The 17680-nt window shown below is 36.3% G+C and overlaps 1 protein-coding gene across 1 annotated transcript; it reads left to right on the top strand.

Annotated features, from left to right (window-relative positions):
- The first annotated feature begins 9436 nt into the window (after window positions 1-9436).
- On the top strand, window positions 9437-12338 carry LOC131332472 (cytokinin riboside 5'-monophosphate phosphoribohydrolase LOG1-like). The gene is made up of 7 exons (XM_058366733.1): window positions 9437-9702; window positions 9836-9933; window positions 10049-10079; window positions 10216-10315; window positions 11100-11170; window positions 11464-11607; window positions 12032-12338. Exons 1-7 carry the CDS (start codon window positions 9586-9588, stop codon window positions 12128-12130), a joined length of 660 nt encoding a protein of 219 aa, XP_058222716.1. The 5' UTR covers window positions 9437-9585; the 3' UTR covers window positions 12131-12338.
- The last annotated feature ends 5342 nt before the right edge of the window (window positions 12339-17680 follow it).

Raw genomic sequence — 17680 nt, forward strand, 5'->3', positions numbered from 1 at the left:
GCGTTCAGTCAAATGCAACCGCAAGATCTGGTGTTGAGATTTATAGGTTGGGTTAGGAGTGTATACAAGAAATTCTTGCAATAGACTGGACTCATCAGCATCTATTGGTATATGAGTCTTAAATCCAGCCCAAAACTGAAAGATTGGACCTACATCTTGCCCTGGCTCTGGCGAATGTAAATTAATGTGGATTCTATTAACAATTACAATTATCTACTTGTCATAATAGAGGGCTGTTGAGCGAAAAGGGGTTAATTGCTTTGTCAACGGCGACGAAGTAGTTATGTAATTCCACTCCGGTTGCCTTCGCCGATCAAGTAACAAGCTCAATATTTTCATTTTTTAAGGACATCTGTCTTGTTTGATCTTTCTCAAATTCAATCTTTTTCGTGACAGCAATTGTAACTATTCATTGGCTCTAGTATTGTAGCACACGTTTGAGCCACGGGAATCAATGGAATAGGGATGACAAATACATTAAAGATACCATGTTGTAACAACATTGTTTTTAAACCTCAAATATTGCTACCTAACACCTTTGATCATCTTGGTGAGCACCCATTTTAGCCATCTTGTCCGCAACCTTGTTGCCTTCGCGCAAGATGTGTTTCAGTGCGCATCCGGTTGAAACCATGATTGTGCGGCACTCACTTGCTAAGCTACTGTATGGGGCATTAGGCTGGACAGCAACCTTCGTTAATCATTCGCACGGCGTTGGAGTTGTCAGATTCTACTTGTACCGAAGCCATTCCTTGGTCCTGGATCAATTCAAAGCCTCGGAGGAGGCCCCGTAGCTCTGCTTCCAAGTTTGAGCAATCTTGTAAGTTGCCGTAAAATTCAAGTATCCGGACGCCCTTTTCCTCTCTAAGAACTCGTCCGAATCCCACTGGTCCTAAGTTCCCGGAGCTGCTGCCATGGCCTCCTGTTCCTAGACAAGACCAAGACACAAATCTTAATTCCTCGGATTGAATAAAACTTTTGGAAAGTAACTGGATGAAATCTATAGATTTTAGCACAAACATCCGAAATCACATATTGTCATCTATGATGGCGTTTGCGCTGAATAGAATAAGGAAACGAAAGAATTTGCAATTTCTTTCTTTTTGGGTGAAGAGGATTTTGCACTAACGTTCAAGTGGTTTTACATCAGATTCAGATGTGCCACTCATCATCTTTTATCTGTCGTTTTCCACTTACTCCACTTTTCTTCCTTTTTTCTATTCATTTTTTTTTCACACTTTTCTCTTTTCTAGGAGGAGAAATTGTCTTGGTTCAAGGAATTTTTGGCAGTTTATGGGGGAAGGTGGAGATTAATGGAGATGGGAAAGAACTAATGTTTGCCCTTACCTACTAGAGAGGAAAAACACTTTTTAGTGGAGTATTTGTTTGAAAGAGTATGACCCTTTCCGAAACGGCTATGCCTAAATGGCTAACCCTATGCCCACTTTGAAGAAGTTTGAACTACTCAAAAAGAGGAACTTTGCCTACCCAAGATTGTCAACCATTCCTTAGTTCATTCAACTTTGGTCTTGAATTGTCATTATAATAACCAAAAGTTCTATCACTACACCCTCTTGCTTTATGAACTACCTCCACCACCACAAGCACACGGGAGGGTGACAGGTCCTGCACTGTTTTCAGGTACGGAATTTGATGGTATTGTACACGAAATGCATGATTCTTGTCGTCAAAGTACTTAATTTGGATAACGTTATGCAAAGCCGGCCACATGTATCCTACTGTTATGGTAGGATGCGCCTCGGGGCTTTTTGCATTAATTGGGTACTTTTGGTATTTTACAAACTTACTAGTACTACTACTTTATTAGGTTGTGAAATTGTCATTGCAATTGGAGGATTGGAAAGGGGACATCATGAGAGTGGAGGTCATTGTCTCTTCAAGTTAGACAAGTTGTATACGGAAACTACTTTGTTGTTGTTGGGGACCAAAATCAACCCTTTTCAATTCCCTCTCATTTTGCAACACTCTTTCCAGACCCACTAATCACAACTGAAAAGCCATGGAAATTAGATGACCACGTGAGCAGACATTTTAGAAAATTTCCACACCACAATATCAGAGAGGTAGGCCTAGAGCAGTGTGGCTATCTATTTGCTCCGGATCCTCACTGAATGCTCCACAAATGCTTTGTCAAATACTCTTGGAAGATGATATTTGTTGGGCCCAGAGTGTCTTCATGGATTTGGTTGCACAATGTCATTTTCTGCGATGGCTTAAAAACTTACTCACGGATGCGGTGTCGAATGCCATAAAAGATTTAATTAAAACCCTTCTTAAACACCAGAATCTAAAATTTGGCTCCAAAAGCACAACAAACTCAGCTTCTTCAGAATCAGATTTTAATTTTTTTTTAATTCTAGGAATTCATAGAATCCTAAAATCTGTTGAGGATTTTTTGACAAAAACTTACAAAAACTTTTTAAAGATTAAAATCTCAAGTTTTGCTACAACTTAAACCATAAAGTAATGGCTATCATAAACAAGTTTATCTGCTTCCATTAAAATTCAAAACTTGTAGCCTAAAACTAGAATCTGAAGCTATAATCTAAAATTAATTTCTTCCCACAAGCTACTGAATTAAAACACTCTTTTTTTCATTGTCTTTTTCAATGAAAGGAAAAGTCGGCCACAGTTTGAAGAAGAAAACGAGAGGTAGCTAGAAAAAGGAATATTATTAGTATCTATTTTCTAACCTTGATGGTGTTGGTGGTTGGGGTGGAATGTGGGTGCTTAAATTAATTCTGAAGAATAAAGCTGAGCAAGGATAATTAGGAAATGTGGTCCAAATGGGGATAAGATCATACTAGGAGGAAGCTCTTCCTCAAAGATTCCTTTTTTGTTTTCCTTTTACTTGATACCAATCCTTTTCAAACTTACACTCAAGCAATTTTTTCTCATGTGGTTTCATTCAATTCTGTTGAATATATTTTTTCCCTCTGTTTTTCTTTCTTCTTGGCCCGCTCTATGATTCAAGTTTTCCTTGCATCTAGAGCTAGGCCTCCTCGATGTACTATTTGTCAAGTTCAATAAAATCTTGTTGCCGATATAAAAAAAAAATTCTTAAGAGTTATGGCGAGAGCTCTGGAATCAACAGTATCAGTTATGTCATCCTTATCCTACAGGAAGCGAAAATTCAAGACTCATATATCATATGAAGGACAATCTGGTCAAATAATTTGAGTCAAATTAAAGGACCTGACCACAAGAGTAAATATGTATATGGGACATTGAAACATTGTGTTAATAAGTAGAGGAAACATTGTGCTAGGGTTACGTTTTGTGCAGCACTTTATTGTTTTATCTGGTCTTTTTAGGCTTTTCGGGTTATATGTGATGTCTATTGTTTTATTTGGGCATTTTAGGCCCTCAGGTATTTTATTGGGCTTTGTCCCTCTGGCTGTACGGTTTCAATTTTTGGTTGAATCCACTCCCTTTTTTCTTAATAAAATGTTACTTTTGCCGATAAAAAAAATAAGAAGAGGAAAAATGGTAGCGAGAGCAGGCCATGCAGACCCTTGAGTATTTCTGCAGCTAGCTCTGTGGAATACTAGTGTGAGTCATAACTCCCAAATGGTAAGCATAAAATCCTGTTAAACAGTACGTACGTAGGAGTAATTTCATGCCTAGTAGTACTGTGTACCTTTGGAATGCAGGAATCTAAAGTGACCCAATTAATTAAGCTTCCCCTTTGCTTCATTATTCCAAGACTTCTTTGTTTTGTTTTGTTTTTTTGGATTAGATGTCCAGGCGAGCCAGCTTCCATACACCTCGACAAATCCTGAAAAAATTAATCATAAACTATAAATAAAACTTGCAGCTGTCCTTGATCATCTTCTTGAACTGATTATTTATTATCTGATGTGACACATTTTTTTTATTGATACATGTGCGTGGAGACATTGGTGAAATCACAACACTTATTGATACATGTGCGTGGAGACATCGGCACAATCACAACACTTGACGCAGGAAAAATAATCAACTAAAAAACGACAGCAAAAAAGACACGAAGGGGTTGTTTGACAAAGGTTTTGGGATAATAAGTAGAGATAGATAGATAAAAAAATGAAAGCATAAATGGAGTGAAAAATTATTGAAAACAATGCTAAGAGAGAGGAGATGGTTCTGGAAAGGGTTAAATATCTACTTGCCCTTTAAACTAACTAACTTTTGTTTACTTTTCCCTCCAACTATCAATTTGTTACTCCATCCATCCAATCCCTCACTTCCGTCCAATTCACAAACAGAAAACTTAACCCTCATCCTTAAGCGTGGTTTTTGTGACAAACAGGGGCACAACAAGCTAGGGTAATCTGGTATTCCAAGTGAAACCCTAAAACTTGATGCAACCAAAACACCTTCATCCCCTTTTTTACAGAAAAAAACGTAGAACCTGGATTAAAAAATTGAGAGAGAGAGAGAGATCCGAAAATCATTTACATTCCAAAATCCATTTCTCTTGTGCAAGGTGGAGGATTAACCCAGTCAAAAAACTTGCACTTGCGATTTGTCTGTACGAAATCTGGAAATCATTTACATTCCAAGAATTAGCGAAATAATTGCAGTGATGACTTTTTTGAAATAAAAGTCATCTTCATATATTGGATAATTGAATTTCTGTTCCTATATTGTATCCTGCCGCTATTTTGAACAAGTTTTGTTCTAGATCAGATTTGTGAATTGTATGCCCCTTGGCACAATATCACCTTGACAATAATTGCCACAAGAATTAAAGATCAAAGGCTTGACCTTAAAGAATTAAAGGCAAATGCAACAATACACCCCCACAAAGAGAGTTTTTTTTCCCCTTCTAGGTAAATAGAGACTTCTTTGTTTTTTACATCACCAATTCTCGATACTCAGACTATAATTTTAAACCGAATTAGACTTCACAAACTAAACTTAATATGCCACAATGAATGCTAGCTAGTATATATGTACATTAGTCAAGATAATTAATCCTTTATAGTCTTGTAGTCCTAGTTGTGTTTTGATCAGCAACGAAGACACATATTTGTACGAAAGCCTTGATGATTTGATCTTCAGCTCCCGTTCGAACACTCTCATTAATGTCTGTTGATGTATAAATACAGTATTGGCCAATACCCTCAATATGCATGCCGTTCTATAATGGTTCATTTTGCTTTATCATACATTGTAATCTTCTCGATATATATATATATATATATATATATATATAGAGTTAGGTTCCGGTGAGGGATCCCTCATTTTATTAAAATGCGGGACTCCTCTTCCCGATTGAATTTCGATGATCCGAGTCGCTCAAAGTGATCAGAACGTAATTTTAAGGGTCCCCGTGAGAAATCAGCAAAAAAAATGACCGGGAAGGGCTTCATCCGAACAGTTTTCATTGAACGGTTCAAAAAAAACTGCTCGGATGACGCCCTTCCCGGTCATTTTTTTTGCTGATTTCTCGCGGGGACCCTTAAAATTACGTTCTGCACACATTGAACGGTTCGGATTTTCAAAATTTGATCGGGAAATGAAAGTCCCTCATTTTAACAAAATGAGGGATCCCTCACTTGAAAATTCCTCTATATATATATATAGCCCTTCCCGGTCATTTTTTTTGCCGATTTCTCGCGGGTACCCTTAAAATCACGTTTTGAACACATTGAGTGGCTCGGATCATCGAAATCCGATCGGGAAAGGTGAGAAATGGGAGGTCCGCATATAAGGTCCTCATTTTAAGGTCATTACCTAAAGATTTCTGTATATATATATATATATATATACAGACACAGTCAGTCTCAAATGAGGGAGTCCTTATTTTAGTTAAAATGCGGACCTCCTCATTTCTTCCATTTTTCGATCGAATTTCGATGATCCGAGCCGCTCAATGTGTTCAGAACGTGATTTTAAGGGTAACTGCAAGAAATCGGAAAAAAAAATGACCGGAAAGGGCTTCATTCAAGCAGTTTTTGTTTTAACCGTTCGATAAAAAACAAACAAAAACTGCTCGGATGAAGCCCTTCCCGGTCATTTTTTTTGCTGATTTCTCGCGGATACCCTTAAAATCACGTTCTGAACACATTGAGCGGCTCGGATCATCGAAATTCAATCGGGAAAGGGAGGTCCGCATTTTATTAAAATGAGGTGGTCCTTACGGGAGACGGACTGTATATATATATATATTAGCAATTTGCATAACCGGCCAATAAGTTTGTGTCTTTGTGTGTGTTAAAAACGGTAGGAATTAATCCTTGCCCTCATGCTCAGGAGGTAGAATTATAAAATAGTTCATATTATATATTGAAATAGTTCATATTAATCCTCACCCAAAGTTCTTTTACAAAACACCACAGCGGATTTGGATATATATATCATCAGTTCGGTTCAAGTCAGGACCTTTTACCGTCAGGACCTCCCATTTTCCGATCAAATTTCAATAATCTGAGCCGCTCAATGTGATCAGAACAAGATTTTAAGGGTAATGGCGAGAAATTGGCAAAAAAAAGACCGGGAAGGGCTTCATCCCAACAGTTTTTTATTGAACGGTTCAATAAAAAACTGCTAAACTCAAGACCTTCATGATTATTATTTTTTTTGCCAATTTCTCATGGGTACTTTTAAAATCACGCTCTCAACACGTTGAGCAGCTCGGATTATCGAAATTTGATCGAAAAATGAGAGGTCCTGACCGTAAGAGGTCCTGATTGATAACATAACCTCTCTTTCTCTTTGAGAATTGATTCTCGCACCCTTTTTTTTAGAATCAATACTTTTTTTTGTTCATATCTACGTGTATTTTCTATATTTTCCCTTCATGTGAAAAAGAAAAAGTCAACCAAGGTTGATACTACTACTATATGTTTCCCTCGGGAAAAAAGCGAAACATACGCCTTGGCCGTGTGATTGAATGCGCGGGCATGTCAGGACCATGACGTGATTCAAGAGTATAGTGAATTAGGCTACAGAGCCTGATTCTAACTTCTGATCGAACAAGCGAGTTGTGTGCGGTACATGAAATCCACCGCCGGCTCTTTTTTGCCTCAACAAAGAGGACTTCATAATCTTTTCAAAGTGATGTAGAAGAAGTAGAGCGGAGCGAGCACGGTACTCGAACCTTGTAAATGCCGTAGGAATGGAAAACGCTCAGGGTTTTCCATTATTGAAGAGATGAGCATAGTGCTCAAACGTAAATAACGCCATTGAAATGGAAATGCTCGGGATCTCTATTGTCGGAAATGATAAAAATTACGCGTGCCAAAACTGAAAGTGCATAAAAATAAACATGGTATGCCGAAACAGAAAAAAAAAAAAAAGAAGATAATTAAAGCCGGAGCTTGAAGTTGTGTATTTGAATGGGCTTTTCAATGATCTCGATCGGTCTTCTCCTTTTATAGGTACGAAAATGGCTGTTACTTGCCATAATAAGCCATCAGTGCCCCCTCCTCTGCGACATGCACGAGAAGTGCTTGTAGGAAATTTGCCAATTGTATTGAACTTTGCCAAGTGTCCCATGAACTCCAAAAATCAACTTCCATGATTTGAACCCTTTTTAGTGGGGTTCAAGGTAATTCGGATACACCAAAAATCCGTGGCGCCGGCTTTTTAATGGACGGTCATTTTTTGGGTACAAATACTATAAATTTACATGAAAAGGAAAAAAAGTACAAATGATAAAAACACAGTGCAAAAATCATACACTATTTTTTTTCCTTATACCTTGCCAACCTGTGGATGGAGAGAGAGAGAGCGCGCACTCTCTTTCTCTCACCGACATGGAGGCACTGACAGACTGCATTGGGGCGACCACATCCCATTCTCTTTTTTTTTTTTAAGTAAATAACCTGATTATAATTAGGTTATAATTATCTAATACAATAAATGGTGTAATTAGTTTAGAAGACGGCAAAAGGACCATATCGATGTTGTTACTATATTTCAGTTTTGCATCATGTAATTATAAGTAGGGAAATGATATTGACACTCTAAAAATTGACACGGGTACTCCAAAATCAGTGTAACTCTAAAGCCATTTTCCTTTATTTTTTAGAGTGTCTGTATCAATTTTTAGAGTATCAATATCATTTCCCTATAAGTAATTAGCAGTGCTAAGGTCACCGGTATTTAAATGCAATTTCAAACACGTATGAGTTTGAAATTGTCTGATACACTTGAGACCCACACAAATCAAACGGCAGTCAGCATACCTATATCGCAAGCATTTTCCTCAACGTGCCCCCACCGTGAGCCTCTCACAAATGTTTTGCTTTTAACTCCAAGGGGTTCGGCCAAGTGAGTATAAGAAAGGTAATATGTGTCAGGGCCCGAAATTAATCAAGGTACGAATAAGTAGACCCGGACATCCGATTATTAAAAAAATGTTCTGCTCTTTTCATCTTGCCGTGTTGACTCCTAATCGTATTAATTATAAGACTTAGACTATAGGGATTGCCTCCTTGTCTGTTGGTAATGAATATGAACCTAACTTAAGTTAATTCCTAGGATTACGACATTTACCCAGGTCCTTGTCAACAAAAATAAATACTCCATCGGCTCCATTTTTTTTTCTCGACAAACGAAACATTTTATAAATCTCAAAAGGGGTACATCGAGGGGAAGTAAAAAAATGAAAAGAACAACATACTATTCAACCAAGGTCGAATAGGCAATACGCCTAAAGATTACACTACAACTTCACTTTCCGAATCCCATCCAGATATCCTTTGAAATCCCCTACAGTATAAACCGTAATGTCAAACTTAGCCTTCATCCACATGGTTACACTCTAGTTGTGATTAGATCCATTTTGTTTGTTCACTTTTTTTTTTTGGGCTATCTCAAATTATTTACAATTTTTTATAATTAGAAATCATTAAATAGGACAAAGTTTCAATTGTACCCCTTTAGTTTTGAGAAGAAGGAAATACCAAGCTAACACAAAACCAAGCAAAAAGGGTACCGATATTTTTTAAAATCTAAACACTTTTCGACTAGAAGACTTTGGGTTAATAAAATGGAAAAATTCTGATAATGAGCAAACAAATTGAGACGGATGGAGTATGAAACAGTAATAGTACTATCTCGTTTTAAAATGTTTGTCCGGTTAGCAAAACAATTACTTAAAAATAACAAAAAAAAACTTTTTTTTAATAATTTACTGGAGAACAATAAGTTCTTTAAAAAAGTTTGAATTTTTTCTTGAAGAAAATGTATTATTTTCAAGTCCTCATTTTGAGGACCAATCAAAGAGAGTAAAGTCGAAGTAATAGTCTTATTATTTCTTTTGATATATACTATAATACTAAGAATTTAGTCTAAAGAAGAAGCAGAAAAAACAAATTTGCAAAAACCAACTGGGTACGTGGCACTACAGGATTCCTTGAACAATCCTATCGTCGTTGCAATCTTTTGGGGTCTATCTATATATAGCCTTTGTTCCGTGATCCTTTTTGGTATTCGGACTTTTCAGTCCAAACAATTGGGAAAAATACCCATCTGGAATAATACTCTTTTCTTTCTAGCTTTTCATCTATCCAAACAGCAAACATTTCAACATTATAGAGAGAGAGAGAGAGAGAGAGAGAGAGAGAGGAGATGGAAGAGAAATTAGCAATGAAGTCAAGGTTCAAAAGGGTTTGTGTGTTTTGTGGGAGTAGTACTGGGAACAGAAGTAGCTACAGAGAAGCTGCTCTTAATTTGGGGCAAGAGCTGGTATATATACATTCAATTCAAAGTTACAAACATATATATGTAGCTTCATAAGGGGTTAATTTCAAGCCTGTTTCTGCCTCTCTTTTTTAACCTAAGTTGTTTTGGTGGATTTTTGATTTGTAAAATTAATCAGGTGTCGAGGAAGTTGGATCTGGTTTATGGTGGGGGAAGTGCTGGGTTAATGGGGTTGATCGCTCACGAAGTTCATCGTGGCGGAGGACATGTTTTGGGGTAATTAATTAATTAATTGCTAATCTCTCGCTAAGCAGCTTTTGTTCGATAAGCAGCTTTTGTTCTTCATTTTCATGTGATGTATTTTCCTTGTTTGTTGGTTTTCCGCAAACAGAATCATACCCAAGACTCTGATGTGCAAAGAGGTATATTCTATTTTATAATCTGAGATTTTTTTTAATCCTCGTCATGATAAAGTAGTTCTTTTAAACCCGGACACCTGAGTCGTGAAAAAGAAAAAGAAAAAGTTCTTTGAGTTATTTGTATTGATTCATTGATTAGATAACTGGAGAAACAGTAGGGGAGGTAAGACCTGTAGCCAACATGCATCAAAGGAAAGCAGAAATGGCCCGCCATTCTGACTGTTTCATTGCCCTTCCAGGTCTCTCTCTCTCTCTCTCTCTCTCTCTCTCTCTCTCTCTCTCTCTCTCTCAGAATAAAACAAGGCCTGTTTGTGCTTATAGTCTTTTTATCTTTTTAAAAACTAGTACCCCTATATCAACTTGTTTAGCGGAAAGTCTTGCCGGCTTATGAAACAATTTTTTTCTAAAAGTAATTTCCGGCTGCAATCGTCATTTCTTTTACTCATTTTGTCGTATTTATTCATGTGAATAACAAAGTTACCCTCCATAGATGAATTTTTTTTGTGATTACTGGATGTGCGGACTAGCTTTCGCACATCTCGACTAATTTTAGAGTCCCGAAGTTTACAACCGGAGTCAGTGCCGGATAAACTTCCAATAGCCCCGAGATTTAGAATGTTTGGCTTTCATGGGATACGAATTCGGGACCTCTTGAGCGGGAACTCATTAGTTGTTTTTTCATGCTCACTTGGCCAAATCCATTGGCATATCTATAGGTGAAAAGTGTTTTTTGCTTGGCTTCTATGGGCCGGTGAAAAGTTAATTAAGTAATATGAGTAGTTTTGTAATTTTGAATAAAGAAAATAGAAAGAGTGCAAGAGAATAAAAGGGGTGGAAAAGTCATTTACTAAAATGTATTGCTACTCTATATTTTTTCGTTGTCTTAGTTTAGGTATAGCTAATTGTTGTTATACGTTCAACTGCAAAGAAAAAAAGAAAAGGAAAAATAACACTAGAGTGCTGTTGAATGGAAAATAACACTAGAGTGACTATTAACTAATTGATACCGTGTGTATGAATCAGGTGGGTATGGAACACTGGAAGAGTTATTAGAAGTTATAACATGGGCCCAGCTGGGGATTCACGACAAGCCTGTAAAATCCCCGCTTCATCTCCTTCCATGATCTGAGCAATGCTACACACGCAACTTTAAAACATAATTTCGGACATTGTATTTTTGTCCAGAACAGTTGGATGCATAATGATCCACATGCATCGAACGGCTCCGGACACAACTTTGCCCGGAGTTATGCTCTAGCTAGATGCGTGTGCATAGACTTTCCTGATAATCTTTATTGCATGTCTAACTAGAAATGGAAAGTAGTAAAGTAATTGTTTGTATTTCACAAAAAAGGAAAACTGACGTTTGGTGCCCAAAAAAATGCAGGTGGGTTTGCTGAATGTGGAGGGTTACTACAATTACCTTCTCACCTTCATTGATAAAGCAGTGGACGATGGCTTCATCTGTCCCTCTCAGCGTCACATTATCGTCTCAGCTCCCACCGCCACAGAACTCGTTCAGAAACTAGAGGTACACTAGCTAGCTAGCTACCACTGTAATTTGGGACCAGAATTTAATTTAACTAGGATGTGTTTTTACGGAACAAATCGGTACTTAGTTGTTTTCTGAATGTTTGTTAAATTCGCATCTAATTTCGTTTCATAATTTTCCGTAATTAACATCTCATTCATTAGGATGATCCTAAACCAAAAATTGCAAAAAGTCCACTAAAAACAAGAAAATTCAAAAAGATATAAATATTTCTCGTAGTCATTTGTCTTTTTGGGGCCATCTTTTATGACTCTCACTCTTATCTGGACTTTTCTTTAATTTTTAACTCATATTTCTATACTTTTCAGGTTTCTTTTGCCTAGATAGAATGATTATTATTTCATTAGAAAACTAAATAAAATATCACCAAATACTCATAATTTTGTATGTGGTGGCTGGGCAGGTGTACGTGCCAGTGCACGACGGAGTAGTGGCCAAGGCAAGCTGGGAGGTCGAGCAAGTGGAGCTTAACGCATCCTTGCAGTCTGAAATAGCCCGTTAGAGAGAGAGAGAGAGAGAGAGAGCAATCCCCTTCAATTCTTTCTCTGCATGCAAAAGAAATCTGTAACTAATTATTAGGCTCTCCATGTCGTCATCCTCAAATTTTTTTTTTTTTTGTGTGGGTAGTATAGGGTAGTGTGTCAGCTGTTTGTATGGGATGAAAATGGAATCTAATCTTATATATCATATTTATGCATCGTGTCAATGTACTTGTTCGTTTCACATTTTAGTTTTATTTTTTAATTATTATTTTTTTTTAATCATTATTCTATTTCTTCAATTATTACTTTCTTTTTTTTTTTTTTTTTTTTTGGTAAACAATTATTACTTTCATTCATTTTTCTATCTCTCTATACTCATTACTCATTTTTTTAATTATTACCTTATTTTTCTCTTCACTCATTATCAAAACTAAAATACCAAAAAATGCAAAACAAACAAAGGCAAAGCAATTCGAGGGAGAAATGATTTAAACACTCCCTCTTATCTATTTGCATTTCTCTTTTTGTCTTCCTCTTCATGAAAGTACCAAACTATCATTTCTAATAATTTCATGTGAATAAAAAAAATGCAAATATATAAAAACAGAGTGTGAAAAATCATTTTCTTTCCAAGTAAAGAAGAAGCAGCGCCTTTTAGTTCATTTTTCTGTCTCTTCTGCTTGTGCATGCTCATGATCATGTCCTGCTTGCAGGAAGCTCAATTTTCCACCTTATTCTATTTTCTATTTTTATTTACCATTATTTTTTTTTTCTGGAGATATTGGATGGTTCACTATGATGATGTGGCGCTGGTCACAACTATGGGTTTCAAATGGCGAAAAATCTCGCACGTGACGCCATATTATCTTGTTATGTTACTCTCTTACTGCAATTACGTGGAGAACGTACAAACAAGGCAAAACAGTGTTAAACGCGCAGATCAAATGGCCCATATATAGATACAATATAGCTTTGGAAATGCCCACACAGATCTGAATAGAGATGTGTCGATTGAAGTTTGTATCCGACGACTTTTGAATCAGTTGTCCCTCACGCATATATGGGACTAAAAATTAATCGACTCAACGTTCAACTATTCGTCCATCTGGGGTTAGTCTTCAACTTAATTGTAGAGACCATCGAAGAGGTCATGATAGTCTTGATCTATACAAAATTTTAGACATGCATCGGTAGAACATCGATCGTAATTATATTACCATGCATGATAGTCTTAATCTCATAGTTCCTGATCAAATTTTGATGATCCGAGCCACTCAATGTGTTCAGAACGTGATTTTAGGGTGCCCGTGAGAAACTGACAAAAAAACTAACCAGGAAAGGCTTGATTTGAGAAGTTTTTTATTGAACCGTTCAATAAAAAACTGTTCGGATGAAGCCCTTCCCGGTCATTTTTTTTGCTGATTTCTCGCGGGCACTCTTAAAATCACTTTCTGATTACATTGAGCGGCTCGAATCATTAAAATTCGATCAGAAACTTGGAGGTGTTTTTAAAAGTTTTTTTAAGTGTCTTCGGAACCGCCTTGTATATATATTACCATAACAAAACTCGATGGAAAGAAAACCATACTTAATTGCTCTTTCATTTTGTAATATATATGTTCCAATCATATACGAGTATCATTATCTAATTGATTGAACTTTTGCATAAGAGAAGTCTATTCCTTCCTTAAACTAGAAAATTAATGAAGTACTCAATTTTAACCGTAAAATTGTCAAACTAAGGTTTGAAGAAAATTTTAAAAAGCAATTAAGAAGATATTCATCTGATATATTTTTTTATATCAAATTTTATCCTTTTCAATAATCTTCATGAACTCATGATCGAAGGAGAGCATTTTAGATTTTAGTCAAGAAAAATGCTAAAAACAACCCACTGATCGTTGTTAAGGTTGAAAAAAAGGTAGAAAGTATAGATAAATATGTGAAAGTGTATTGAGAATTATAAAAAGTAAATTAGAGTGTGCTTTGTTTTGTCATTTTCTTAGCTCATGGGCCTTTCAATGAAAGGGGAAGGAGATATGGGGAAGGGAACTAACTTGTCTACCATGCCCTTTGGAGACTGCACCTCAAGTTGGGCTATTTGAGGATTCTTTTTGGGTCTCAAATATGATCAGAGTCGTTGACTTTTCTAATATTTTGTTGACTGCATGCACTAGCTATACCAAAAATCATGTTGATCAAAGTTGGGTTAGATATGAATTTGGCATGTGTTTTTTGCGAGATAAATGAGATAAAAGAGTTTCCGATCTAGTATAAAAATATATTGTTTTATTTTATAAGATAAATGCATAAAAGATTATATTTATTGAGTTTCGATCAACTTGGTTTTGATATGTTAATGGTCTCGATGATATTCAAAAGCTGACTAGGAAGATAGGTGACCCAAAGACTATCACAACCTGATAGACCACAAACAAGTTAACTCCGCGAGGAAGATAAGTGGTTAACATAATTCAATTAGAGCAAGTTCAATGGTGGTTGGATAATGACTAGTGATAGCTAGGTACATCTCTCTCTCTCTCTTTGCGAGATTTTGCACATTCCGAGCGGGAGTATAGGTATAGAATTTGATTTCCATGACCATGGGAGTTGCTCTTACGTAGTAGTAGTAGTAGTAGTAGTAATAGTACAATAAAAAGAACAATTGGGATTGCAAACAATTAAACGTTTTGAGGTGGTCATAGGAGAGACGCATAATAGGATAGGATCCCCAATATTAATAAGGCAAAAGAGTAGTCCATATATGTATGTACGGACGGACTCAGCCCGGCCAGACCCAGAGAACGATGAATAGCCTGTGGCTGGCTGAATCCACTGATCACAATTATTATGCCCACTTAGTACGACCAAAGGACCCCGGCCACTTTGGTTGCAGGCTAATGATCCGATGGACCATTCCTTTGTTTTGGTCCCAACCCCAAATATCCTGTGGTGTACAGTAATTTGAAAACAAACCAGTGGAGAAGTACTGTACGTAGAGGGGTCTCGTGTAATTAAGTACCCCCACGGCTCAAAAGTCAAAAACAAAGGGGAAGGAAGGAACCCCACGTACCCAGCTTTCCATACAAATATCCCTGTGGTGTACATGCAGTAATCTCAATCTACTGTATCTTGTTTTAGGGGTGGGGTACGTTTGCTTGTGATTAATTTTCTGTATGTGTGCCTGCCACCTATCCAATACGATACTACAGTACTAGTTTAGAATTGCACAATTTTTTTTCAAGATTAATATAGGATATATGGATGCTTTTATATATGCATGGGCAGGAGAAGGTAAATTAAAGCCGTTCGGCTAAACAAGCCAAGTGGCTTATTTTTTGTGTCATTGTTTAAATTTTTTTCGCATTTATTAGTTTTTCGTCAATTTTTTGGAAATTATTGCTTCGTCATGACGAAAAGAATCTAAAAAGTAAAAAATTACGATCGAAACTTAATTTTTTTGAATAAAGACAAAAATAAGCCAATTTTTACGTCTTTATTCAAAAAAATTAGATTTCGATCATAATTTTTTACTTTTTAGATTCCTCTCGTCATGACGATGCAATAATCCCCAAAAAATTGACGAAAAACTAATAAATATGAAAAAAATTTAAATAAGGACAAAAAAATAAGCCACTTGGCTTATTTAGAGTAGGGGGAAATTGAAATGCTTTGTCATGATGATAACGTTGTTCCTCATTGGATTTTTGTTGTCTCGCCTTAATTTGTAAACACAGAGTTGAAGATCTAGAGAAAATACAGACTTTGAAAAGCTGAATAATTAATTTTTTTTTCCCCCAATATATACAATCTCTTTCTTGTATTCCATCCGTCCCATATTAATTGTCCCAAATAGAAAATCTAGCATTTTAAGGAGACATGCAACCTTAGAAAATTTCATTTCATTTCCTATATTATCCCTTTATTGGAAACTACTTTGAATTTATAAGGGTTAATTTGTGAAAATTTACACTCTTAAGATGACTTTCTAAAGATAACAATCATTTTGGGACATTTTAAAATGGAATATTGAATACAGGATAGTAATAGAGACGAAAGGAATAGTAAATTATGGCACTGATCCAGTCAGCATGACGACCACGGGCTCGTTGGTGGGTTAATCAGAATTGAATAAAATCTATTCAATTCTACATACAGATCACCAACTGGTCCAAAATAAATATGGGAAAACAACATTGGAAGGTTTTTCCAGGGTTGCTTGGTCCTTGCCCTGCTAGCTGCCATTGTCTAGTTGTTTGTCCCTTCCCTTTAAAGTCTGATTTCATGTGGAAGGCATCTGTAACCAAAAGAGGGACAAGATTATTCATTGTCCTTGGGACACAGTCACGTAGTACCACAGACTTCCTCCTCCACACATATTCATCTAGAGTTCAGACACTTATATACTGTTGGCCCCCAAGATAGATATGGAGTGCAATTTTGTTTACTCTCCTTAAAAGAGGGTGAACATTATCCACATTACTCTCTCTCTTATTGGGTGGGATCACCTTTGCAATACAATTTTTAGTAAACATGACATTACTTTGTAGTGAGATCCACATCATTTCAACCAATATGGAGGAGAGTAATGTTTGGAGAGTAATGTTCACTCTCTTAAATGGAATTAAGGTGAACAAAACTCAACTCATAAATATGTGTTGAGGACAAGGCTTGAGGCACAACATAAGGGTACCCAGGGGCAAAAATGGTTGTGAGTCTAGTGTATATAACCACTTGAATAATTTTTCCAAAAGAGAGCATTTATGACAAACTAAAGCATTTATGAAATCACTCGTAGGTAAGATAATTTCCATGTAGAAGTTTGTTATTAAAAACTCTTGAAAATTTCAAAATGACACATGAATTTTGCACCAAATGTTACTAAGACATCTAAACTTAAGTTTATTTCAATTAAACACATATACTAACAAAATTCCCAAATTTAGACCCCCGCCGTTATACTCTGTCCAAAAAATTACTGACGCGGCATCTCTTACCCGTTTAAGTGGCCTCATTGCACATGTTTCCAACAGGGAACAATACACCCAAGTCAAACCCCTCACTTTACCTCATGTTTTGGAAGGAAAATGACTTTAACCTAATTGATTTCCCTCCATTTCTCTCTCTAGAAGTCTGGCTATTATTCTACCATCTCCCTCACTTCAATCCTAGACCTGAAGCCCTTCCTCCTCCCTTGTTCAACAGACAACGAAGAGAACTGAGGGCCAATTTGGCTTTAAAAGCCAAATAATGACTTATTTTGTCTATTAAAAAAATCGCATTTGTTAGTTTTGCTTCAAACTTTTGTGACTTATTGATTCTTCTCGACGAAAGGAATCAGAGAAGTAAAATCTTTGATTGAAACTCATAATTTTTTTAAAAAGACAAAAATAAGTAAATTAAATAAGTTGAGTTTTGATAAAAAAATTTTACTTTTCCGATTTCTCTCGTCAAGATGAATCAATAAGTCATAAAAATTTGGCGCAAAACAAACAAATGAAAAAAAAATTGAATAAAGACGAAAAAATAAGTTACTTAACTTTTCAATCCAAATTCACCCTGAGAGTTCT

The sequence above is a fragment of the Rhododendron vialii genome, chromosome 7a (assembly GCF_030253575.1).
Source record: "Rhododendron vialii isolate Sample 1 chromosome 7a, ASM3025357v1".
In the NCBI taxonomy this organism is placed as follows: Eukaryota; Viridiplantae; Streptophyta; class Magnoliopsida; order Ericales; family Ericaceae; genus Rhododendron; species Rhododendron vialii.